Source organism: Archocentrus centrarchus, chromosome 17 (genome assembly GCF_007364275.1).
Source record: "Archocentrus centrarchus isolate MPI-CPG fArcCen1 chromosome 17, fArcCen1, whole genome shotgun sequence".
In the NCBI taxonomy this organism is placed as follows: Eukaryota; Metazoa; Chordata; class Actinopteri; order Cichliformes; family Cichlidae; genus Archocentrus; species Archocentrus centrarchus.
In genome coordinates, this window is record NC_044362.1 from 22,524,977 (window position 1) to 22,549,201 (window position 24,225).

The following is a 24,225-nucleotide window of genomic DNA, read 5'->3' on the forward strand; positions in this document are numbered from 1 at the left end:
AAGTTCACGTGTGAAAATAGCAAAGGGAGTGACATTGCTTGAACCAGTTCCAAAATTTCTCAACTGCATCTCCAAACATTGTGTTGACTGTGTATTTTCTGTACTGTGGGAGAGTTTTGTTCACTTTAGAGTGCAGTTAACAGAAAAGCTGCAATATTTGATGTGAGCACCCATTCCCTTTGAAATAGTTCCAGGTCTCCTCGTTTCACTGAGTTATCGGGGTGCTATGCAGGTAGCTTCCCCCAAGCATCAACTGAAAGTCCCTTCAGATTCTTTTACCTTTATGGACAAAATGTATCCAAAATTACATTTTAGCCATAACACTGCATTACTACGATTATACACGACAATATTTCTAGCTGATTAAGAGAAAGGTGGTAAGTCACAGAGTCAAGCAGGCATGAAAGATTAATAATCAACTTGAGCGCTTCATGTGATGCTCTTTTAACAACTGACTTTCTGATGCTTTTAATGAAACTACAGCTACTGTTTGTCCAGTAACTGCACATTAACATTTGATAAAGTACATCCAAAACATACGCGCACACACACCAAAAAAAAAAAAAAAATCTAGATTGTTCCTGTTTCCCTGACAGCACCAAATTGCAGGTAAATCCTCAACGTAGTGCATGCCAGTCACACCTTTACAAACCAAGTCATTTTCATCCAGTGCAGACCCAAAGTGGCCACACCATCTGGATATCTGTATGTGCGGGTGATGGTCTTTGTGAGACATGGTCTGCATACAAAGTTCTCTCTATCACCTTCACTCAGTGGTCTTCATAATTATCTGGATTGTTTGAAACTGACATCTGATACACTGGCATCTGTGTTTTAACTAAGAAAACCATCAGCAGGTTCACTACCTGATCCAGTAATCTGCTGGAGCATCTTATTATGGAAATAAATATAGGTTATTCAATATCAGAGTAGTGTCTTGAGCATGAACAGTAACTTTAGGATGTGTTTGCACACTTTGTGTTTAATTTCAAATGAACACCAATCTCTACTCAATTTATAATGTCAATTTGGAAACATACTTTTCCCCTCATTTATTAAAAAATAATTCTCTCTGTGATTCTTCAACCTGTGGTCAGATGCATCACATTTGCTTTAATAATCCCCGAAGTGTGCCTTAAACTTTATTGGAGTCCACCTATGGTAACGCAAACAGACAGCATGCAGTTTAGAGTGTTCCCACAGGCACGGTGGCCTCAGTAATTGTGAAATGGTTAAAACCACTATGGCTCATCCGTAAAGGCCATTGTGAGTAAGAAAGCATGCTGGCCCTGTCACAAAGAACCCAACAGTCACACAAACAGAGCTTCAGAAGCCTTCTGCAGGGAGGCGGGCAGAATTGCTAGAAGAATATAAGCAGCAATTCTTCAACTATGTGCTTGTAGTGAAGTGGTTACACAGAAGTCATGCTGAGTTAAATACACATGACATCCTCCCTGGAGTCTGTCAAACAGCAGTTCAAGGACTCTAAGAGTTCAAGGAAAAATATTCTCAGGTTTTATTAAATAGAAATTGAACTTTTTAGGGAAAAGTCCAAGCACCGTGTCTGCTGAGCAAAGAGCACAGAGCACTTCTTCTTACCTGCCAATAGTACCCCTACAGTGAAGCATGGTGGTGGCAGAATCATTTTATGTGGGATCATCTCAGCAGAAGGGATAAATAGTCTGGTCACAACAAAGGAAAAGATGACTGCAGTCAAATACAGGTAACTAAACATTTATTTTTACTTGGTGGTGTTGATTAGATGTCTTTCTTTATGTGGGACAGTATAACATTATTATCCTTGTCCCACATTTTGAGAAAAGATCCCACATTTTCAATTGGCTCTAGTATTCTACAGTGGTTGGACAATGAAACTGAAACACCTGTCATTTTAGTGTGGGAGGTTTCATGGCTAAATTGGACCAGCCTGGTGGCCAATCTTCATTAATTGCACATTGCACCAGTAAGAGCAGAGTGTGAAGGATCAATTAGCAGGGTACGAGCACAGTTTTGCTCAAAATATTGCAATGCACACAACATTATGGGTGACATACCAGAGTTCAAAAGAGGACAAATTGTTGGTGCATGTCTTGCTGGCGCATCTGTGACAAAGACAGCAAGTCTTTGTGATGTATCAAGAGCAGGGTAATGTCAGCATACCACCAAGAAGGACGAACCACATCCAACAGGATTAACTGTGGACGCAAGAGGAAGCTGTCTGAAAGGGATGTTCGGGTGCTAACCCGGATTGTATCCAAAAAACATAAAACCACGGCTGCTCAAATCATGCACCAATACACACAGCAAGACTGGTGAAAGATTAGTTTAATGAACATGAAAGTGAAGTTGAACATCTACCATGGCCTGCACAGATCTAAATATTATTGAGCCACTTTGGGGTGTTTTGGAGGAGCGAGTCAGGAAATGTTTTCCTCCACCAGCATCACATCGTGACCTGGCCGCTATCCTGTAAGAAGAATGGCTTAAAATCCCTCTGACCACTGTGCAGGACTTGTATGTGTCATTCCCAAGATGAATTGACGCTGTACTGGTCGCAAAAGGAGGCCCTACACCATACTAATAAATTATTGTGGTCTAAAACCAGATGTTTCAGTTTCATTGTCCAACCGCTGTATATTTAACACTATAAAAGTCTGGCTTTTATTGACTGGCTCTGAAGAAAACAGCTGTCATCACAGGTCTCCTGCAGGTTCTCATGTCACCTGTTGTTGCCTATGTTCCCTAAGGTGGAGTAAAGGTAGTCACCACAAAGTTACAAGGTATGCAGATTTTTGTGGAATATAATACGATTACAAAGCAAACATAATGCAGCTGTGATAAGGACTCGTGAAACGTCTACTAACTGGGTAAAACTGTACCAGTCGTTGGCAATGATTACGAGACAAAATTGCAAGTAAAGCAAGTTATAGACAATAGATTAGGATAACAAGATAAAGGTATAAAATATATGACAAACTGTTGCATTCCAGTTAAACATATTTTTTTCCTTCTCATGCTAAATGCTTCTTAACATATGGTAACTTTGTCAAAACACAAAAATTATCTTTGTCCCACATTTAGTTTGTTGGGATCACTGAGCTCCTGGACAGTTTGAGGTGCAACCTGGTGGCATCGGATGGACTGAAAGATAATGTCCCAGAGGTGTTTTATGGTATATAGATCAGGCGAGCATGAGGGCCAGTCAGTTGTATCAATTCTTTTATCCTCCCAGAACTGCCTGCATACTCTCGCTACATGAGGCTGGGCATTGTCGTGTACCAGGAGGAACCCAGGACCCACTGCACCAGCATAGGGTCTGACAGTGGGTCCAAGGATTTCATCCTGATACCCAATGGCAGTCAAGATGCTGTTGCCTAGCCTGTAGAGGTCTGTGCATCCCACCATGGATATGCCTCCCTAGACCATCAATGACCCACCACCAAACCAGTAGTGCTGAACGATGTTACAGGCAGCATGACGTTCTCCATGACTTCTCCAGACCCTCCAAGGTTATCTCATTGTTTCCCATCTAGTGAACCAGATGTTGATTTCATTAAAGCAGCTGAAACCCTGTCTACTACTTAACTGACCAGATCAATATCCCAGAGGTTTAATCGACTTGATTCTATACTCTGATTAAAAAGTACACCTTTTTTTGGAGCAGTTTATAATGATCAAATGGTGATGTGACTACATGTATTGTGTGAGGGCTTGCTTGAAGTGATTTCCCCACAGAGATTTATCACCTAATGATATATTTTTCTGAAGCTCTATGGAAAATTTCAGTATCCTCCAGTGCATTTATTTATTTATTTGTTTATTTATTTTTCTTTTTTAATGGCAGCCTCACTCATCAGCTTAAGGAAGACAGATGCGTTGAGCAAAATATTGTCTCACAAATCAGATAGCTCATATTGGATCATTGAATTAGCATGTTAGATGACAGAAAGAACCTTTTAACTGACCTCTAAACTTAAAATATAAATCTTTCCCTATTCCCGCTTTTTTCTTTCCTTACTCAAAATGTCTTGTGATTTTTGGTCCTGTTCATTTTCTTCTTTTTTTATGGAGGTGAACAGACTGGTAGTTTGATGTTTTCTGTTTTATTGAACTGCTCAAAAAACACAGTGACCTTAAGGTTTTGAACCAAGTGAACATGCACTCTGCAAGCAGCAATCTTTCCTGCGTGTAACTGAGTGTGGGTGGGGAGGCAGATATTTTGAAGATTAATCAATAATATTGTTGTAGGATCAAATGAGTATTATGCTGTAGTTGAGAAGGGGTTGAGTTTGGAAAGCACATTCTGTTTTTTTGTTTGTTTTATTTTTTAATCTCCAAAAGCTGCTCGGAGATCGGGGTAGCTCTGTTTTTTTTTTTTTTAATTCTGTTGATCCAATCTGGCAATGAATGCTAAAGAGGAAACTAACACTATGTATGGAAGGACAGTTTTCAAGTGAAGCAGGATAAATGGAAAATACCAAAATGAGACAGTAATCAGCAGGTGAAGCACTCTTGAATAAATGATTTTTTGTTTTTTTTTATTTTATGTAGATCATTTGGGAAATCCCTGACAAAAAGTGGAATTAGGTTGTTTCACAGAAAGTTATTTCATCATTAAAGTGAAGCATCTTAGATAGCGCCGCGGGCTCATTATGCAAAGTGGAGGAAAATGCGAAAAGGAATTCACTCTTAACCTCATCTACAGGAAGTTACAAAAGAAACATTTCCTCTCTTCCTCTGGAACGCAAATATTAAAAAACAAAACAAAACAAAAAACTGTCAAGTGCCAGAGGAACAGTAGCAGATTGTATCTATGTGCAAACAGACCTTTGGCACTGCATTTATAAGACTGGGGGTAAACACTGTAACTGTCTCCTTCCTCCTCTGAATGTCTTTGCCGATAAGAGGAAGGGATGATTCACTCCCTGTTACTGTCGGTTCAAGGTTCAAGTGGGATTTGCATCAAATATTTGTACAAAACACGGGCCATCTCAAAAAGTTAAGCCCGTCCTTGACAATAGAAACACACCTACAAAAAGCCCTTGTCACTCAAGTAACACCTGGCCATGATGGGTCTCTAAGCAACAACTGTCAGCGCACGAAACGAGGGAAAGGAAATAGCACCCGCTTAATTACGTGCTGGTTGAAACCTGTCTCCTCCTAGCTGGGGTGTGTGTGTGTGTGTGTGTGTGTGTGGTGGTGGTGGGGGGGGGGGGGGGGGGGGGGGTAGCCTGTGATATCTGTCGAGAGTAGTGTTTTTTTCATTTGGGCCATCATTAGTTTGAGCTTTCGGTTCTCTTACATTTTTTGTTATTGTAGGGGCGCTGAGTAGATCCACATTTGAGGGTAAAGTTAAATTAATAAGACAGAAACTGCGCAAGTAAAATCTGCGCATTGCGAGGCCACGGAGCTGAACGGCAAAGCGGAAAATGACTCAAGTTCTAATTCTGACGAAATTGGAGTCAAACGTGCTGATGAGGTGATGATCCCCCTTTTGCTGCATAAAGTAGCCCCATATTAGTGCTAATTTCTGTTCAAGCTGTTTCATATATTTCATATGCTTATTATTTGGTGTTGATCACTTGAAGGCTGCTGTTAAATGTCTCATAACCTTCAGCAGCTAGGACTCCGTTTTTTTGCACTGCAGTGGTAGCTCTCACGTGAGTTGGCAGCACTAATATGAATTCTAACATGATAATACAACACAGAGAAAAATATATATTTAAAAGAATATTTAATTATTTTTAAAGCTTCAAGGTGGTTTAATGGTCAAAGTGCGTTAGTCACTAAGTAATCTATGTACCAGATATACTGCAAAAATGGACCAAATCTACATAAAAGAGTACTAAAGAGTCTGTTTCCATCTGGCTGTGATTCATATTACAAGAGTCCTTATGTTGGCTGGATACTCTGTCATATCTGTTGGCGCTGCCTCTGATGTCACTGATTGAGCAGTGCGGGCTGCCAGTGCGCACCTTCGGGGACGCAGCGGTGGCACAGCCAGCGGATTGTGCTGCGCGTTCGCCAACTATTCAGAAACCTTTTGTTTCTGACGTTTTTCCCCGCATCCGGATGTGTTTGCACTTCGTCTGATCCGCCTGGGATTATTTAAATAAACTTTTTGGAAGGTGGAAAGCAGGTAAGGTGGTATCACACTTGTGTAATGATGTCCTTGAGCGCGTGATGTTGGCTCTTGTTCTCTCTTACAGATCTCACAGTCTGTGCTAATGGAGAAAACTGACCCCCACCCCCACCTTTTTTTTTTTTAAACAGTCGCCAGATATTCTGCTGTCTTGGACTGCACCGGTTTAAGTTGAGCGGTCAGTTTACGCCCAGCAGCAGCAGCAACAGCAGCGGCGGCGGCGGCAGCTTTCAGCACCATGGAGAGCAGTGTAGTGCACATCTTCAAAGAGGACCGGTGTCCCTCGGGCCAGCCGGGGGAGTGCATCCCAAACTTCACCTGGCAACCTTCGGACATCATTAACTACACTGCCAACGGCACCTGGGATGCTGAACCCGAACCAATGTCGCCCATCATCCCAATCATAGTCGCCGTCTACTCGGTAGTGTTCGTGGTGGGCTTGGTGGGCAATTGTTTGGTGATGTATGTCATTATAAGGTGAGCTGTCAGCTTTGAAAGCGTGTTACGTGTTGTGTCAAAAATTATACCTGTCAGTGTGAAACGGAGTGCGTATCGGCAGTAATAGCTCACAATATGGAAATGTGTTTCGCATTGAACAAGTCAATAGCAGTGTGTTTGTTCATGTGTTTTCAAAAATGCATGAAGTTTACTATCAGCTGTATTCAGGACCACGCTGGGCCATATATCAACCGTATCAAGTAGAACAGAGGCTTAAAATTAATTGTCTTTAAACTTTTTTTGCGCAAATGTTGGCTTTTCGTCGTTTGTGCCACTGTACGGTGTGTGCATATAGTGTTTTCTTGTTTCAGAAAAAAATGGGTATGTCCCTATATATATATATATATATATATATATATATATATATATATATATATATATATTTTTTTTTTTTTTTTTTTTTTTTTTTTAAGTCAGAGCTTCATGCAGGTATGTCTTTATTTTAAGTACTGTTTAGTTAAGTACTACCCCACCACCACCACCACCACCCCAACCCTTCTTTGAACACGTGATTTAATTACTGGCGCTTCCTTCAGAGCAAAGAAAATCAAAGAAAATCGTGATTACCTCTCCTTCCCCCTCAGATACACAAAAATGAAAACAGCCACCAACATCTACATCTTTAACCTGGCCGTGGCCGACGCCCTGGTCACCACCACCATGCCCTTCCAGAGTACCGACTACCTGCTCAGCTCCTGGCCGTTTGGCGAGGTCGCGTGCAAAGTTTTCATCTCCATCGATTACTATAACATGTTCACTAGCATCTTCACCTTGACCATGATGAGCGTGGACCGCTATGTTGCCGTGTGTCACCCTGTTAAGGCCTTGGATTTCCGGACGCCCGTCAAGGCCAAGATCATCAATGTGATCATCTGGGTGCTGTCTTCGGCTGCTGGGATCCCTGCCATGATACTGGGCAGCACCAATACTAATAACGGTATGACCTTGCAAACATTCACCATTTCATGCAATGCTATGACTCCACTTTTGATCTTTAAATTGATTTTGTTCTTGTTTTTCATGTTATATTTCTCTAGTTTATTTAAAGGCTTTCTGCTATTGAGACAAATTACCTTCTTCCAGCTGTAAGGGGACTCTTATAGGCGATTTTCCACTAAAGCTCTATATAATTTCCAGCTCAGAATTATCTCAGTTGGCTCCTTCACATTCAATGAACAGGATGTTCTGTTGGTTTGATGAGAGCCTATTAGCTACTTGATTTGATGAAGCTATGACAGACAAAATGGGTATTTCTGCAGAAAGATTAGTCAAGATTATATTTTCTTTCAGTGGATGTCTGAAGTTCATCTTTAAAATGAACCTCTATTCAATAGGGGCACTTTACCCAAAGACTTGCTCATTAATCTAATTCTGGACTTTAGCTTTCTCAACTGGCAGCTTTAATGCATCACAGGCTCTCTCTCACATTGTATTTTTTGTAATTTTTAAGCCATGCTGAATGCAGAGTTCACATAATGGTCCATCACCCACTTGTGAAGACCTTGAAGGAGCAAAAAGGATAATTCATAGTGACTCTAATAATCTTCTGTCTTTTCTTCCATAAGCAGATTACTTTTGATTTTTGTTGTTGTTGTTGTTGTGAAATTTAGTATCATATTTTCCTGAAGATGATTATTACTGATCCTTCCAATGTTTTGTCAACACTTGACCTTAAGTCCCACATTTAGTGTGTAACTCCTTTTTTGGGAAATGACTGGATCCTTGTGTAAAATAAAACAAACAAGAACACACAGTAAATGATAACAGATGATAGAGAACAAAATATACTTTATTAGGTACACCTACTGGGCTGGACCCCTTTTCCCTTTGGAATTGCCTTAATTCTTAGCAGCATACATTAATAAAATATGCTGGAAACATTCCTCAGAGATTTTGCTCCATATTGACATGATAGCATCAGGCAGTTGCTGTAGGCACTTTGAGTACAGAGAACACATTGTCATTTAAAGAAAAATCAGTTTGAGATTATTTAGCTTTGTGACATGGCGTGTTCTGCTGAAGCAGCCATCAGAAGATGGTACAGAGGGTTCAACATGTTGTGCATTCAGAGATGCTCTCCTGCATACCTTGATTTGAGTTGCTGTTGCCTTCCTATCAGATCAAAGCAGTCTGGCCATTCTCCTCTGACCTCTGGCATCAACAAGCCATTTGCACCAGAGAACTGCTGCTCACTGGATAATTTCTCTTCTTTGGATCGTTCTGTAAACCCTAGAGAGGGAAAATCCCATTAGATCAACAGTTTCTAAAATACTCAAACCAGCCCATCTGACACCAATAACCATGCCACAATCAAAATCATTTAAATCTCCTTTCTTCCCCATTCTGATGCTCAGTTTGAGCCATGTCTGCAATGCAATGAGCTGCTGCCATGTGATTGGCTGATTTGATATTTACATTAACGAGTGGTTGAACAGCTGTACCTAAAAAAGTGGCTGGTGAGTGTATAATGTCTGATAAATACTTTACATTAACAAACATCTAAATTGTTTTTAATGTTGTTAATAAATGCATTTTAATGTATTATAAACACGTCTTTGATATTTACCATTTAAACATGCTAAATGGGGAACTTTAAATCACATTTTATAGTGCCATCAGCTTCATGCTAATAAACACAAGAAAAACATTGCAGTGTAATTTTGAGTGTGTCTTTTTGACATCACTTTGAGCACTTCTTGCCGTTTGTTCCTTTAACTGTATTCTTCTGTGACTAACAGGAACTACAGAATGTGCTTTACAGTTCCCTGAGCCCTACTCCTACTGGGACACATTGATGAAGATCTGTGTCTTCATCTTTGCTTTTGTGGCACCTGTCATCATCATAACTGTCTGCTACACCCTAATGGTCATGCGGCTCAAGAGCGTCCGGCTGCTGTCAGGCTCACGTGAAAAGGACCGCAACCTGCGCCGGATCACTCGTCTGGTGCTGGTGGTGGTTGCCGTCTTTGTGGTGTGCTGGACGCCCATCCACATCTTCATCCTGGTCAAGGCGCTGTCAACCAATGTGCCCGAGACGACCGCTGTCATGGCTGCCTACTTCTTCTGTGTGGCGCTGGGCTACACCAACAGCAGCCTTAACCCCATCCTCTATGCTTTCCTGGATGAGAACTTCAAGAGGTGCTTCAGAGACTTTTGCTGTCCTGGAGCACAAGGACAAAGTGACTGTCAGGGAGTGAGCCGCGTGAGAAGCACCCTGCGTGATCACTCATGCCCCACAGAAGCTCGTCGGGGTGTGAAGCAGGCCAGGCCCGTATGACTAGCCATGGACATGTCCTCTATGCCCTATCAGAGCTGGGAGGACTCCAGTGAGCTGGGCTTAACTCAAATCACCACTGCTATCTGAAATAAAAGCCAGAGGTAGAGATTGATTTTAGTCTGCATCCAGCACATTGGTCAAATAAGCCAAAAACATGTTCACTTAAAGGATTAGCCTGGCGCTAATCTGTATTTTTCTCATATCACACAAATCCCACCAAAACACAAAGACCAAAACCAACAAAGATTTGAGCCTACTAATTTTATGTACAATATTCTGCTCCAATGAATAGTCACTGAAGCCACTGAAAATAGTCCCCAAGGAATACTCCAGTCCCATTTGAGACCACAGAACACAGATGATTAAGCCTTAAAAGAATGAACTGTATATAATCGTGCACAGAGGGGACTTATTTTTTAAAAGAAGCATAGACATGAATGGGTTTCACTTTAAGTTAAGTAAAAAAATTATTGATAGAAAGATGAACCTGTCAGTGGTTTTGGTATTTAATTACAAAAGATGGACATAGTCACTGTGATGGTTAAAGTAACAAGTTTTATATTGTTGTTGTCACCATGATGTTGCTTTTCTTATTGTTATTTTTTGGTGCCAGAAGAGACCATATTTAGACAATAGAGTGTTGTGCTAAGTTATTAGTTAATATACGTAGTCAAGAGGTCCAGGTCTATGAAAGGAATTTGCAGAGATGACACCTCACAGACAGCTAGCAACCTAGTCCTCACCAACCCCATCACTCAACGCAGCCATTCAGCTAACAATGCGTCTCTTTAAGCCTTAATCCAATTTAAGAAAGTGAGTTATTTACAAGAATATTAATCACTAAAACAAAAATTCACCCCCGTGTAGTTTTTGTGAATACAGAAAATAGCCATAGAATTTTTTTTATTTTATTTTATTTTTTTCGCAGGCTGCAAACATGTTTGATTTTTGCGGTAAAGTTGGGTGTTTTCACACTGCAGTCTATGGAGAATGACTTGGTTTGGAGCCAGCCTCAAGTGGAGCTGCAGCTTTTGGCACTTCTTCATTTGTCACTGTCAATGGCAGAAATGCAAAGATGATGACAAATGTTCAGATACAATAAACCAAAAGTTCTTGTGTGGCAGCATTCACATTTTTGTTCCCCTGACCAGTACATTGTCCCCGACTCTCATATTACCATGAATAAGATCAAAAGATCTTCAGAAGCAGGATAAGAAACAAGAGACTGTCCCTGATTATTTTGGGAACAATGTGCATTACTGTATATCATTGTTTTATATGTGTGCATTGCAGTTTGATGCTTTGGTGTCTGTGAATAGTTGTTTCAGATTGACAGTTAACTAATGTAGAATAATGAACAGCCACTCAGGGATAAATCTTCTCATATTCATGACTTAAAGGTTGAAGAGAGTGAATCAAAGTGTTTTCTCCTTGACCCGCTGGTTGACTTTGACGACGGCTTCATTGTCAAAACATCAGTCGCTATTGTTCTTTTAAGCTGAACTGTATCAACTGTACCTTTGAACATTTACAGCTGTGATGCTGCTGTCTCTTTGAGAAAAGAGGACACAGTGTCAGCCTGTTCTCATCCACTCTGAAGCCAGAACTACATGTGAAAACTGGGCAGAGGGCTTTATGGCAACCACCATCAGGACAACAATGCATTGTATCTACGCAACAGTGCTTTCAGAATTTAGTGCAATTTGATGTCTGTACTGTAAATTTCTGCTCAACCTGTTGTCATTCTCTGGGCTTGGTAAGTGTTCATTTGTGAGTGTAAGTGCTGATAAATAGCTAATAGGCTGAAATGTGACACTAAGCATTTGATTTAAACAGCAACACAGCTTTACATACATTTTTAACTGGCTGCAGTGATTCTGCAATGAATAATGATCATCAGTGTTTGACTGTACACAAATACTGAAGTTGGTTTGTTTTATGATGTATTAAATTCCTTCCATTTCAGATGGTTCAAAGTACTTTGTAATGGTGTGTAGGAAGTCTTTTGTTCATCTTGTTCAAATTTACTGACTTGTCTTTGTTTCCAGAACTTATTATTGTAGCTGTTATAGTAGACATCAGGTCAAACAGATTTAATCAAATAAATTCCTATATGTAATGTAATATATTTACCTGTTTCTGATAAAGATAGAGTAGTTACAGCAGAAGTTGTGATTTGTGCCTTGTTTGTGTGCCTTATCTTCAGCATCATAGTTCAGCCACTGTGCTTATTCTAAAAAATAAATAAATCTGCAGTTAGCTTTTAGCAGTTACATTTTAAGGCTATTAAAGTGCAGCTTGTCCCATGTGAGCTTAACGCTTAAAGATACTGTAGCATTATGTAACACAATTAACATCGTACCGAGCATATATGTGGTTATATGTTTCTTTTAATTATTCCTCTAATGCTATTAATTTATTTGATGCAGCACAATATCAGTTGAAGTCAGACCAGTTCAGAGCCTCATGTATGTTTGATGCTGCTGTTGTGTTTGTTGGATATTTTGATGTATATTTTAGTTTTTGATGTCAAAAACATGTTTCATACATGCACAACTAAGTCACAATAAAGCTGTAAAATGTGAGATTTGTGATGGACACAAAGAAGAGCTTCAGTTCAGTCTTTAATTGCATCAGTGTGGGCACAAGGACGTGAAATATGAACAGACATCAAAGCTCAGTCATTTGACTGTAGCCCACCTCCACAGTGCTTCTGTTTTTCAATGTATTATTAAGTTAATTCAACTCAGATACAAAGTTCATGTTTCTATGGTGAGCACACTAAGGGAGAGGCAGAGGTCCAAGGCTTGTTGTGTTAATTGTATGGCATTTTGTGTTGTCAGCATCACAGAGGAATTTGCTCTGACTGTAAATTCAGCCCCTGGGTGAGGAGTTTAATGATATGTCAGCACTGCTGTAAGAGACAGCACAGAGACAATAATCATGGCAGCACAGGAACAAGCTCTGAGCACAAGATCGATAGAGGCTGGGGTCTACCGCACAAGGCAAGACCCCAGGTGCAGGCTGTCCAGAGATGCCCCTGAGACAACCCACCACATAGTTATGGATAACTAAGTGGTGGGCATAGTATACAGGAACATCTGTGCCAAGTATGACCTGGAAGTTCCAAGGTCAAAATGGGATATACCCCCAAGGGTAGTTCAGAATGACCGAGCTAAGATCCTGTGGGACTTCCAGATACAGACAGACAAAGTTGTGAGGGCTAACCAACCGGACATCATAGTGGTCGACAAACAGAGAAAGAAAGTTGTAGTGAGAGATGTTGCAATACCAAGTGATGGCAACATCAAGAAGAAGGAACACTAGAAGCTTGATAAATACCAAGGGCTCAGAAAAGAGCTATAAAGGATGTGGAAGGTGAAGGTAACAGTGGTGTCCGTGGTAATTGGATCACTTGGGGCAGTGACCCCCAAACTGGGAGAGTGGCTCTAGCAGATTCCAGGAACAACATCCGAGATCTCTGTCCAGAAGAGTGCAGTCCTGGGAACAGCTAAGATACTGCGCAGAACCCTGAAGCTCCGAGGCCTCTGGTAGAGGACCTGAGCTTGGAGGACAAAAAGACCGCCCATAGAGGGGGTGAGCTGGGATTTTTTTATTAAGCAAATCATACCCAATAATGGCAACAGATGAGAAAAAAATTAAAGAATATTTGTAACATAGGAGAGGCACAAACAAAAAATTTAATTCTGCTGATGAGAGCATGAGATGAGAAAATGGTCATGTAGCTGAAAAAGAAAAAAATAATATACTGAGAGTGAGCTGGAAGTGACAAAGGCAGCTTCCTGACTGCAACCACTGCACGGCCAAGAATGAGACACTTTATTTCTCAAACACTATCATCAGCTGTGCAGGTTTGTATTTACTTTTCATTACAAAAGAATATTTTTTTCATTATTTCTGGTTGGCATTTGTGAAAGGCTTCTGGATGAGGCAGCATAATGGTGCATAGATAACATGGATTCTGGGGGATTTTAGAGGCAAATTAAATCAATCAGTCCTTGCCTGGATTGTTGAAGCTGACAGCTATAATCACAAAGATTACTGCATTTTTCTACTCTCTGTATCCCAAGGTGCAAGTGCATTAGCAAGTCATTACATTTTGCCAGGTTCAGTAATAAGCATTGCCTTCTAATAACGATTGAACAGGTGTCCACTCATTGCTTGCCTCAGAAGGCATATGCTAAAGATAAAAGTGGTGGGGAAAAACAGGATGTGAATATTAAATTATGTGTATTAGTACTATATGTAATTATGCCATATTAACACATCATTGACAGCTGCTCAAAATAGCACCCAGTATAAAGGGTTTATTATTAGGTTTTGGAAGGTTGTGAAAGGTAAATATTGTGCTGGACAGGAGTTTTTGAAGATGTAGGGAGCTAAAATGTCAAAGCAAGTGTCCTGCATGCTGATGCCTGATACAATATAACCCAAAACAAGAGCTTCAGAACAAATACAGATTATATCCCCTGAGCATCACCCCACCCAAACTACAAAAAGTGTCTTCTTTGTTTTCTTCATTCAGATGCTACCTTTAGGGGTCACCACAGCAGGTCATCTTCCTCCATTTCACCCTATCCCTAGCATCCTCCTCTGTCGCACCAGCCCTCTGCATGTCCTCCTTCACTACATCCATTAATCTTCTCTGTGAGCATCCTATTTTCCTCCTGGCAGCTCCATAATCAGCATTAGCAGTCATAGTCCCTACATTTAAAGTCCCTATTTTCAACTCCACATTACTTTCCTTCTCTGTCACTTGCTGTGTCTTCAGCAGCTCCTTTAGAAAAATAATTTCTGATGGTTTTCTGACAGCTGCCATGAGTTGTCAATCAGTCAACTACTTGTCCATTAATTTCATAATCAAATACTATTAGTGAGAAACATTTACTTTTTTGATACTTATCAAACATTAAAGCATACTCAGTTGTCAGAAACAGCAAACACCAACAAACATTTGAACATGACACTCATGGAGAAAACTATAGCTAATAGTTAATAGAGTAAATGCTCTAAGTAACTGGCTGTGTTTCCAGCTCTAGTTTCATTTGAATGCCTCTTCAAATAGGTTAATAATCAAATTGACCAAAAGAAAAGAAAAGTCCAGTATCCCATTAGACATCTCAAAATCCCTCAGATTTGTCTTGTTTGTTTGTTGGAATTGCCATTCATCCATTCATCTTCTTAAGCCCTAATCTGTCCCAGCTGACACCGGGAACACCACAGGGCCAACACAGCTATACAGCTAGTTTACACTCACCAGTTAACCTAGCATGTATGTCTGTGTGCTGTACGAACACTCTAGGAATACCCACACAAGCACATACAGAACAAGGAAACATGCAAAGGCTCCAGCTACACCTTGCTGCTGCGAGGCAGCACTACTAATGGATACACCAGCATCCCACCCTCTTTGGAGTCACCACTATATAAAAAGTGTAAAGCATTACATACAGTCCATTACATCAGATAATCAATCAATTCTTAACAATCTAAAAAAATAATACAGGAACCATTTATCTGCAAGACTTCCATCCTTCCTCTACTTGGATTTGAATGCAGGCTCTTAGTACTTGTACCACTGAGAACAGATCTGTAAGCATTAGTAAGGGATTTTATAACTTCTAAACACCCAATAAAATGTGCCATACTATAAAGCAGCACTAAGTTTTGTACACATTTCAACGTAATTTGACTCTGTAGGGCAGTATTTAAGTTAATGGGGATTATACATTAAAATCAGTAAATATAAATATATTCCTGAAACAGCCAGATTATTAAAAAATCTACATAAAAACCTACATTTTATCTGCAAAAGGGGGGTAACAAAGACTGATGATGGATGCTGTCTGTGGGGACAAAAGAGTTCCTCTGCAAGCTGCGGTGCCTCTGCTCACCACTAAGTGGCAACGGTGCATCTAAACTGTCATTGGTCAGAAGCGTTTACACCAACCAATGGGATCTTTTTGCGTCTGAACAGTTGCTTCCGGGTGTCTTCAATGAAGAAATCCTTTTGCATTTGATGCTTTTTGTGATTTCTAAGGAAAGCTAAAGGCTGAAGTTTAGAAAATGAACAGAATATTTGGACGAGGAAAACCCAAAACGCCTCCTCCAAACCTGTCGGACTGTATCGGCACTGTGAGTACTGTCAGGCTGCGAGGTTTTGTTGTTTATGTTCATATTATGTGACCTAACGGTAGCGGTGCTTAGCTAGCATGGTTACAAAAGGCTTGTCAAAACAGCAATTCGTGCCAGCTCGCTCAGAGGCTGCAGTTAATCAGCACTTTCCGCTGGAATAAAAGACAAACGGGGCCTCTCCTTTCACACTCAGCCTCGCTTGGACTGTGAAGTAGGGATGTGTTCGTTAGCCACAGCTCTCAATTGTGTTGCAGGCTTTCACCTCTCTATTTTCTTCTAATGCACCCACATACAGGCAGAGCGTTTTAGCACAGTATTTTGTCTGCCAAAATTACATCTAATTGATCTCTTCCTCGCTCCAGGTGGATGCAAGGGCTGAGTCCATTGAAAAGAAAATTGGCAGGCTAGATGCAGAACTCTTGAAGTACAAGGATCAGCTGAAAAAGATGAGAGATGGGCCCTCGAAGGTAGGGCACACGGTATTAATCATGACTGTTTTGAAGGTTACAGGACAAATATCTATATATCTATATATATATATATATATATATATATATATATATATATATATATATATATATATATATAATTGTCCTGTATGCTGTTTATTTCTCATTCTTTTCAATTGCAGAACATGGTGAAACAGAAGGCAATGAGAGTCCTGAAGCAGAAGAGAATGTGAGTCCTTCACTTTACAGACATCGCTGCATTGCATATACTTGTACCCTTTTATTACGGACCAATAGTGTGGATGTTGGCAAATAAGCAGAAAAGCTGGATATGTTAATATTTAGGAGATTCAGATGACGTGGTTGGCCAACAACAAACAGGGTAAAAATAAAGCCTTTAAACTATTTACTATAAACTATTTGAATACATTTTTATTTAATCGTCAAAGGTAAGTGAATTGCATATCTCATGTAGTGTGACAGAAGGATAGCATCAAGAGAGAAAGGCAAGATTTGCAAGATGGTAGCAAGGCCAAGCTGGAGGTGGCAGAGATGAAGATGTTAGGATTTTTTGTTGGAAGTGGTCAGAAGGGACAGGATTAGAAATGAGTGCATCAGAGGGACAGCTCAGGTTAAGTGGTTTGGAGACAAAGCTAGCGAGGCAAGGCAGAGGAGGGATAGTAGATATATTGGACAAAGGATGCTGACATGAGGAAACGAGGAAGACCACTGAGGGGGTTCATGGATGTAGTGAAGCGGGTTGGTGTGACAGAGAGGAGGATACTAGGGAACGGGTGAGATGGCAGCAGATGATCCACTGTGGCAACTCCTAAAGGGAGCAGCTGAAAGAAGAAGTATGTGCAAGGAAAAGACACACACAGTGCTGAATCTGAAAGAAAACAAAACACGATTCTCCTCCTACCTGATCTTCCACCCCATAGCGTGGTGAGTCGTTACATAAGGAGTGAGCAAGTGAACAAAATCAGGGAAATGAGGGGTGACAAAGGAAGCCAATCACTAACAGGGAAAGATTAAAAAATGGGAGAAAAAAGTACAAAAAATATGTATCCTCACTAAATTAATGAAATTTTAATGAAATTTGAAATATCACTGTTATGTAAGCTTTCAATCAGAGATTGTATTCTAATAACTATGTAATGTCTCACACAGGAATTACTGTGTCACATATCTATCCTATAATAATAATAATATAAACAACTTTGTTTAGGGCTGTAACCGATGAGTAGTTACATCACATGTGTCAAACGTAATGCCTGGGGGCCAAATCCAGCCCTTTATAAATTAGTCTCTTTAGTTTCTTACTTAACTCTGGCCTGTCTAATCATGGCTGTGGTCACTGCAGCGATTCACGACAGCACATGTGTTGTATTAAACAATCAGGCTCACCTCCACAGCATCTGTATGTTAACAAGCTTGCTAATACAGAATGCAACAAACAGGAAAGTTGGTGATGAAAACAGACAATTTTAGCTTGGGTGAAGACTGAGTGAGCTGCTTGTTTTCTGAGTTTAGAGGCCACACACCAGCAAAGATGTCGAGTCACAGACAGAGAACTCATGTTTCAGAAAGTTTCAAAACTGAGCACTCTAATGTTCTGTGAATCTCAGAGATGGAAATGGAAAGGTAAGTTTGCATTTTCATGTGCAGCCAGTTTGAGTGCAGAAAGCTGTGTAGAGCAGCTGTGATTGACTGTAAGATATCTTTTCTTTATTTAATGCTAGTTAAGATCTGTAGACATATGTGAAAGAACAAAATGACAAATTGATAACTTTGCTTTTATATTGTCAGGATGTATTTGGTTTTATTCAGTGTCCCGTACTGTCAGTATGCCAATAGCTGTCAAATTCAGGCTTGTGAGTGAGGCTGTTTTTTGAGTTGGCTGTGTGTGTGGTAGCCTTTTTGTAGGACTGTAAGCATGGTTTCTGTTGGCTTCATCAAGCAACAACCTCCCGCTCACATTGGAATGGTTTGCAGCCAAGTGTTAGGCAGCTGGGATGTGAAAGGTTTATTATCATGTAAGGCAGTATTAATGTACTGTTAAGGCATTAGATGCTTTAAATGTATTAAAGCATCTGTATTGTTTTTACACAGGTATGAGGGTCAAAGGGAGCAGCTGGCTCAGCAGTCCTTTAACATGGAGCAGGCAAACTACACGATCCAGACATTAAAGGACACCAAAACAACCGTAAGAGCCACACAACATGATAAAGACTCCAAGCAGTTTTTAGCTACTGTTGAGCACTTTTTTCAAAACCACAGCTTTTCTCATACCAAACACGTAGATTCATGACAGATCGTATTGTCTCGCTAAGCTTTTGAGCATTATATAAAAATCTCATAAAATAATCCTTGGTTATGGCGGAGGATGTGTTTTGATCCTGAAGAGAAAATGTTATCAGTGACTAAGTCTGCACTTATTTTCTGTTCCCAGGTGGAGGCCATGAAGATTGGCGCGAAGGAAATGAAGAAGGCTTACAAGGATGTCAGACTTGATCAGATTGATGTATGTTTGTTTAAATTGTGAATATATTTGTTGAACAGTAATGTGTAGATATTTCACATTAGGAAAGCAATTCCGTCTCTATTTGCGTACTCCACCTGCTTGCGTACATATGCAGAGCATCAGCTGAAGGAAGTATCACCACTGGAATCTATTTTATTTCAGGTGTTTGAGTTGATATTTCTGCAACACATTTGCAGCAGCATGATTCAGTAAATGATCAGATTTTACTCTATAATTAAATAATTTCAGCTCTGATTTTGGCCCCCCACAGTTTAAAAAAAGGGCTAATAGTTTTGTTTAAATGAGCTCACTTAACAGGGCTCATTTTCAGCCCCCCCCCCCCCCCCCCCCCCCCCGCTGTTATGTGATAATCTCTTCCTATTTGTGTAGCAGTTGGTAAAAACGTCCAATGAAATTAACATTAACTGGTAAATTTTTATTTTACGTGCTGGTTGAAAGTGGAATAACTGACAGTTGAGGCATTAAAAGTTAACATGAGTATTTGGATTTGCAGGATTTACAGGACCAGCTGGAGGATATGATGGAAGAAGCCAACGAGGTGCAAGAAGCCCTGAGCCGCAGCTACGGCACTCCAGAAATCGATGAGGATGATCTTGAAGCAGGTAAATGTACATTTTGTAGGTTGACTGCTTATTCAGGGCACATTAAAGTAAACAGTCAAAATGACTGAATGCCAAAGTATTTATAAGATGCTCCAGTGACATGTTTTGTGGGCAGAGCCTCATTAGTGACACTTCTGCATTAGTGCGTCTTCATATACAGAACTATGTGGAAAAACTAAGTATCTGCAACCTATCCCAGCTGTGATAGGGTGAGGGATGCAGAATACACACTGGACAGCACACAGAGACAGACAACCATTCATACCTAAAGTCACTTTCAAATCACCAGTTAACCTAACCCCATGTATGTCTTTGGACTGTGGGAGCATCCATGCAGACACTGGAAGAGCTCCTCACAGAAACCCCCTGGTCTGGCTAATGGATTCAAACCCAGGACCTTCTTAAGGCTGAGCCAAGTTTTCATTCAGTCATAGTGTAAAGTACATGAGATATGTATCTCCCTGCCCTGCAATTTGGTTTGTTTTCATGCTACCATGCTTCGAATACACTAATGAAATAGTGTCTAATATAAAGTAAAAGTCTACTGAAAGTGCTAGCTTTGCACTTGTAGCAATCACTAATTGATCTTTATTAACTACACCACTGTCTGCCTTTATGCGTGTTAAATTTTTCATATTGGTCAAAACATGGTAGAAAGGCACTCTGTCAGCTATCCTTTTTTTTTACATTTCTATTCTGATTTTGCAGCTCCAAAATGCACACACAGCTGTAGTGATGCAGTTAAATAAATTCTGTTAAAATGGTGGGTGCTCTTATGACCAAAATTTCAAATAATGAGGTCAGTATACAGTGTGTGCACACATAAACCAAACACTCGGGCTTTAGATTGCTCAGACTTGTTTTTGTGTGCTTCTGTTTGATGCCAGTTACAATAGATATATTTAATATAGTCATCTCAGACACACACAGCAAAGAAGCTCCACCCACCTGGTGACTGGATCACCAGGTGGGTGGTCAGAAGAATTTTGGCTTAATTGGATGAGAATGGGAGTTAAAATGATGCGTTTCAGATGTAGAATACACCTGGGGGGGGGGGGGGGGGGGGGGGGGGGGGGGGCTGCACAAAGGTCCAGTATATGATAAATATCTGAGCTGCATGTCATCGAACACTAGCCTTGTGAAAGGCAGCAATAAAAATATGCATTATACATCCATTCTAAAGTCTGACTTTAACCCACTACTTTTGACTCACATCTAAACCATCCCATAACCACCCGTCTCCTTCAGCTTAACCAATTCAGGGTTGTAGCTGGGCTAGAACCTATCCCTGCTGTCATAGCGCAAGAGACGGGCTGCACCCTAGATATGTTGGCAGTTTATCACAGAGAGACAGACAACTATTTACACTCAGACCAATTAACCTAACATGCATGTAGGAAGAAACGAGGGTAACAGGAGCACCCATGCAGAGAACATGCCTTGTCTATGCAGACTTCTTATTTGAGGCCTAAAATACCTTGTAAAGAGGTTAGTATGTAACTTTTACATTATGGAGAAGAAGGTTCAACTCTTGTGGGACTCAAACCCACAACCTTTAAATCACCCCTTAAGTCCTTGTTTAGAAGTCCAATGTGCTATCCATTGCACCACAGAACCAGATGTGTAACCCTGTCCTCTGCCACTTGTTTCTGGTGGGGTCCCTCTGTTAAAACTATTGCTCTAATTTGAGTTTTAGCTGATTGCTTGCCAAGGTTTTATAATTCTTTATCTATGCAGGTAAAAGTCTCACTGAGATTACGCATCTCTTTTTTAAGAGACACCTGCTGTTGCTTGAATTTTGTTTTCTATCACTTTCCTTCTCTACCTTCTTTGCCTCTTGGGGCTCTTTCTCTATATTTTAGCATCCACAGTCTGGAGTTTCCATGATTGCTCGGGTCTGATTTATTGGAGCTAAGCCCTCTTTGCTAGTGTGTAATTTGAGCCGTGACCTGATAGTATCACTGCGATTTCAGAGCTGGATGCACTGGGTGATGAGCTGCTGCTAGATGATGACACCTCCTACCTGGATGAAGCTTCAGCTGCCCCGTCCATCCCTGAGGGAATCCCCAGTGACAGCAAGACAAATAAGGTGACGGGTATACAGGGCTTAGTTTTCTCAACGGGGAGGGCAGGGTTGCAGGAAACTCATGAAAGTAAAATAAAAAGTAATCATCAAGGATTTTTCTTGGTTTTAAAATGGGCCTTTGGGGTGTGACTACACATGTAAGCAAACTATTAAACCTGCCATAAATACAAACGATCAGCATCTCAGCTTTTATTTCCAGGTATTTATGTCTGGATTGGAAACATGGTTCAGAAGATAGCACCTTTTGTCTGAAGCCACCCATTTTTCTTGTGAGCAAAAGTATTGGAACATGTGACTGACAGGTGTGTTTTGTTGCCCAGGTGTGGACTGTTATATTGATTATTCAAAAAATAAATAGCATTGAATGTCTTTGATTTGGGTTTTGCCTGTGCAGACTGTGCATTTACAGTTAGAGGAGTAACCAACATGAAAACCAGAGAGCTGTCTATGGGTGAAAAACAAGCAATTGTGAAGCTGAGAAAAGATGGAAAATCAATCAGAGCCATTGACCATAGCCAGTACAACCATTTGGAAGGTCCTGAAGAAGAAAGTCATCACTGGTGTACTTTTCTCTATTTTTTTAATGTCAAACCCAAATGTTTTCAGTCTGCAGCAAAAATAAAAGGATTGGCCTCACTGTTCCAATACTTTTGGAGTGGAGTGTAAATGTTTTGCTTGTGACTGATGGTTTTTCTCCTTTTGTGTTCAGGATGGTGTTCTCGTGGATGAGTTTGGCCTCCCTCAAATTCCAGCCACATAAACACGGAACAAATAAAAACAGCTGCACTCGAACTGAAAACACTTTTATATGTAGAGTAACATTTATACATGCAAAACCATTTGACGTGAGAACACTATGATTTGGATTGGTTGTGTATTGTTACTTCTACCGTGCTGGCATGTGGCCTTGTAACATACTAAACCTTTTTTAAACATAATTCCCTTTATCTTCTCCCCCTGTCATCATCAACAGTTTGTCATTCATCAGTGTTACTTAGTGTTAATTTATTTCTATTTGTTATTAGTTTTGTGTGATGTTTAGTCACTAAGGTTGTGTCTGAGTTCTCAAAAGTGGAGGTTATTCACACTTGGTCTGTTTAAAATATCTGCAGGGTTATTTGAAACACGCAAAATAAAAATGTTTGTTTTAAAGCAACTGTGACTTATTGATTTGTGATGGTTTTTTTTGTTTGTTTGTTTGTTTTCTTTCTTTGTCTCCTCCCGTGGTTTTGGCCTTTACACATTATTACGTACACTTTGCTAGTACTGGATTGAACCCCCTTTTGACTTCAGAACTCTTAATTTTTCATAGCACAGATTCAGACATTTTGGTCCATACTGACATGATTGCACCACACAGTTGCCGCATCCCAAAGGTGCTCTGTTGGATTGAGGCTGTGACTGTGGAGGCTGTTTGAGTACAGTGAACTCATTTGTCATGTTCAGGATACTAGTTGAGCTCTGTGACATGGTGAGTTATCCTGCTGGTAGCAGCCATCAGATGTTGGGTACACTGTGATCATAAAGGGATGAACAGGGTCAGCAATAATACTCAGGTGATACAAACTCAAACAATACTAAAGTATGCCAAAAAACATCCCTTCACCATTACACCACCAGCAGCAGCCTGAACCTTTGACTGGATATTTTCTCTTTTTTTTTTTGGTTTTGTTTTGAACCATACTCTGTAAACCCTAGAGATGTTTGTGTGGGAAAAGTCCAGTAGATAAGCAGTTTCTGACAATCTCAGACCAGCCTATCTGGCAGCAATAGTCATGCATTCAAAGTCACTTAAATCACCTTTCTTCCCCATTCTGATGTTTGGCTTTAATTTGAGCAGGTTGTCTAGACCATGTAGACATGCGTAAATGTACTGACTTGCTGCCATGTGATTGGCTGATTACATATTTGCATTCATAAAGAGTAACCTAATGTACCTAATGAAGTGGCCATTTGCACTTCACCCGAATCCCCAAAAGGTGTCTTCAAGATGATTCATACCCTGATACAAATAAAAATCTGATGGGAAAATATAGAACATCTGTGTCCTTGCAACAAATAAATTCTTTCAATGACAAATACTTAGAACTGTTAGAGCAGCCTTTTACTTACAGTTTACAAATAACTATTACCATTTTAAAAGAGTTTAAGAACAGCTGGAGATTATGAGAATTCATCTTAAAAATCCGACTCTGGTGGGACTCGAACCCACAACCTTTGAATCACCTCTCAAGTGCTTGACTAGAAGTCCAATGCGCTATCCATTGCGCCACAGAGCCAGCTACCGACTGGTTCGGTACGTAACGTGCCCTCATACGTCATACGTCGAGATGTTAACGTTAAAGTTTTGTTTGTTCATGCACATCAGGTTATCTTTACTAGCACGTGGGACCACAGTTAAGAATAAGTATTTAAAAAAAAACAAGGCTGCGCAGTAAGCTTCATTTTGAGTATGTCTGACTTGTGTGGG

At 40.3% G+C, this 24,225-nt stretch overlaps 2 protein-coding genes and 1 non-coding gene across 3 annotated transcripts; 2 read left to right on the top strand and 1 right to left on the bottom strand.

Moving 5' to 3' along the window:
- The first annotated feature begins 6,380 nt into the window (after positions 1-6,380).
- oprk1 (opioid receptor, kappa 1) lies at positions 6,381-10,043 on the top strand. The gene is made up of 3 exons (XM_030751218.1): positions 6,381-6,619; positions 7,225-7,577; positions 9,379-10,043. Exons 1-3 carry the CDS (start codon positions 6,381-6,383, stop codon positions 9,915-9,917), a joined length of 1,131 nt encoding a protein of 376 aa, XP_030607078.1. The 3' UTR covers positions 9,918-10,043.
- Positions 10,044-15,900: 5,857 nt separating this feature from the next.
- chmp5a (charged multivesicular body protein 5a) lies at positions 15,901-22,917 on the top strand. Its single transcript, XM_030751868.1, has 8 exons — positions 15,901-16,073; positions 16,436-16,540; positions 16,705-16,751; positions 18,635-18,728; positions 18,975-19,046; positions 19,561-19,669; positions 21,643-21,758; positions 22,465-22,917. Exons 1-8 carry the CDS (start codon positions 16,005-16,007, stop codon positions 22,513-22,515), a joined length of 663 nt encoding a protein of 220 aa, XP_030607728.1. The 5' UTR covers positions 15,901-16,004; the 3' UTR covers positions 22,516-22,917.
- A 1,025-nt stretch (positions 22,918-23,942) lies between these two features.
- trnar-ucu (transfer RNA arginine (anticodon UCU)) lies at positions 23,943-24,034 on the bottom strand. The gene is given in 2 exon segments: positions 23,943-23,978; positions 23,998-24,034. It is a non-coding gene; the product is annotated as a tRNA-Arg (tRNA).
- Between the last annotated feature and the right edge of the window lie 191 nt (positions 24,035-24,225).

Coding starts and splice junctions, on each gene's coding strand:
- oprk1 (XM_030751218.1), top strand. CDS start 6,381: ATGGAGAGCAGTGTAGTGCACATCTTCAAAGAGGACCGGTGTCCCTCG. Junction 6,620..7,224: donor GTGATGTATGTCATTATAAG/GTGAGCTGTCAG, acceptor CTTCCCCCTCAG/ATACACAAAAATGAAAACAG. Junction 7,578..9,378: donor CAGCACCAATACTAATAACG/GTATGACCTTGC, acceptor TGTGACTAACAG/GAACTACAGAATGTGCTTTA.
- chmp5a (XM_030751868.1), top strand. CDS start 16,005: ATGAACAGAATATTTGGACGAGGAAAACCCAAAACGCCTCCTCCAAAC. Junction 16,752..18,634: donor GTCCTGAAGCAGAAGAGAAT/GTGAGTCCTTCA, acceptor GTTTTTACACAG/GTATGAGGGTCAAAGGGAGC. Junction 19,047..19,560: donor TCAGACTTGATCAGATTGAT/GTATGTTTGTTT, acceptor TTGGATTTGCAG/GATTTACAGGACCAGCTGGA.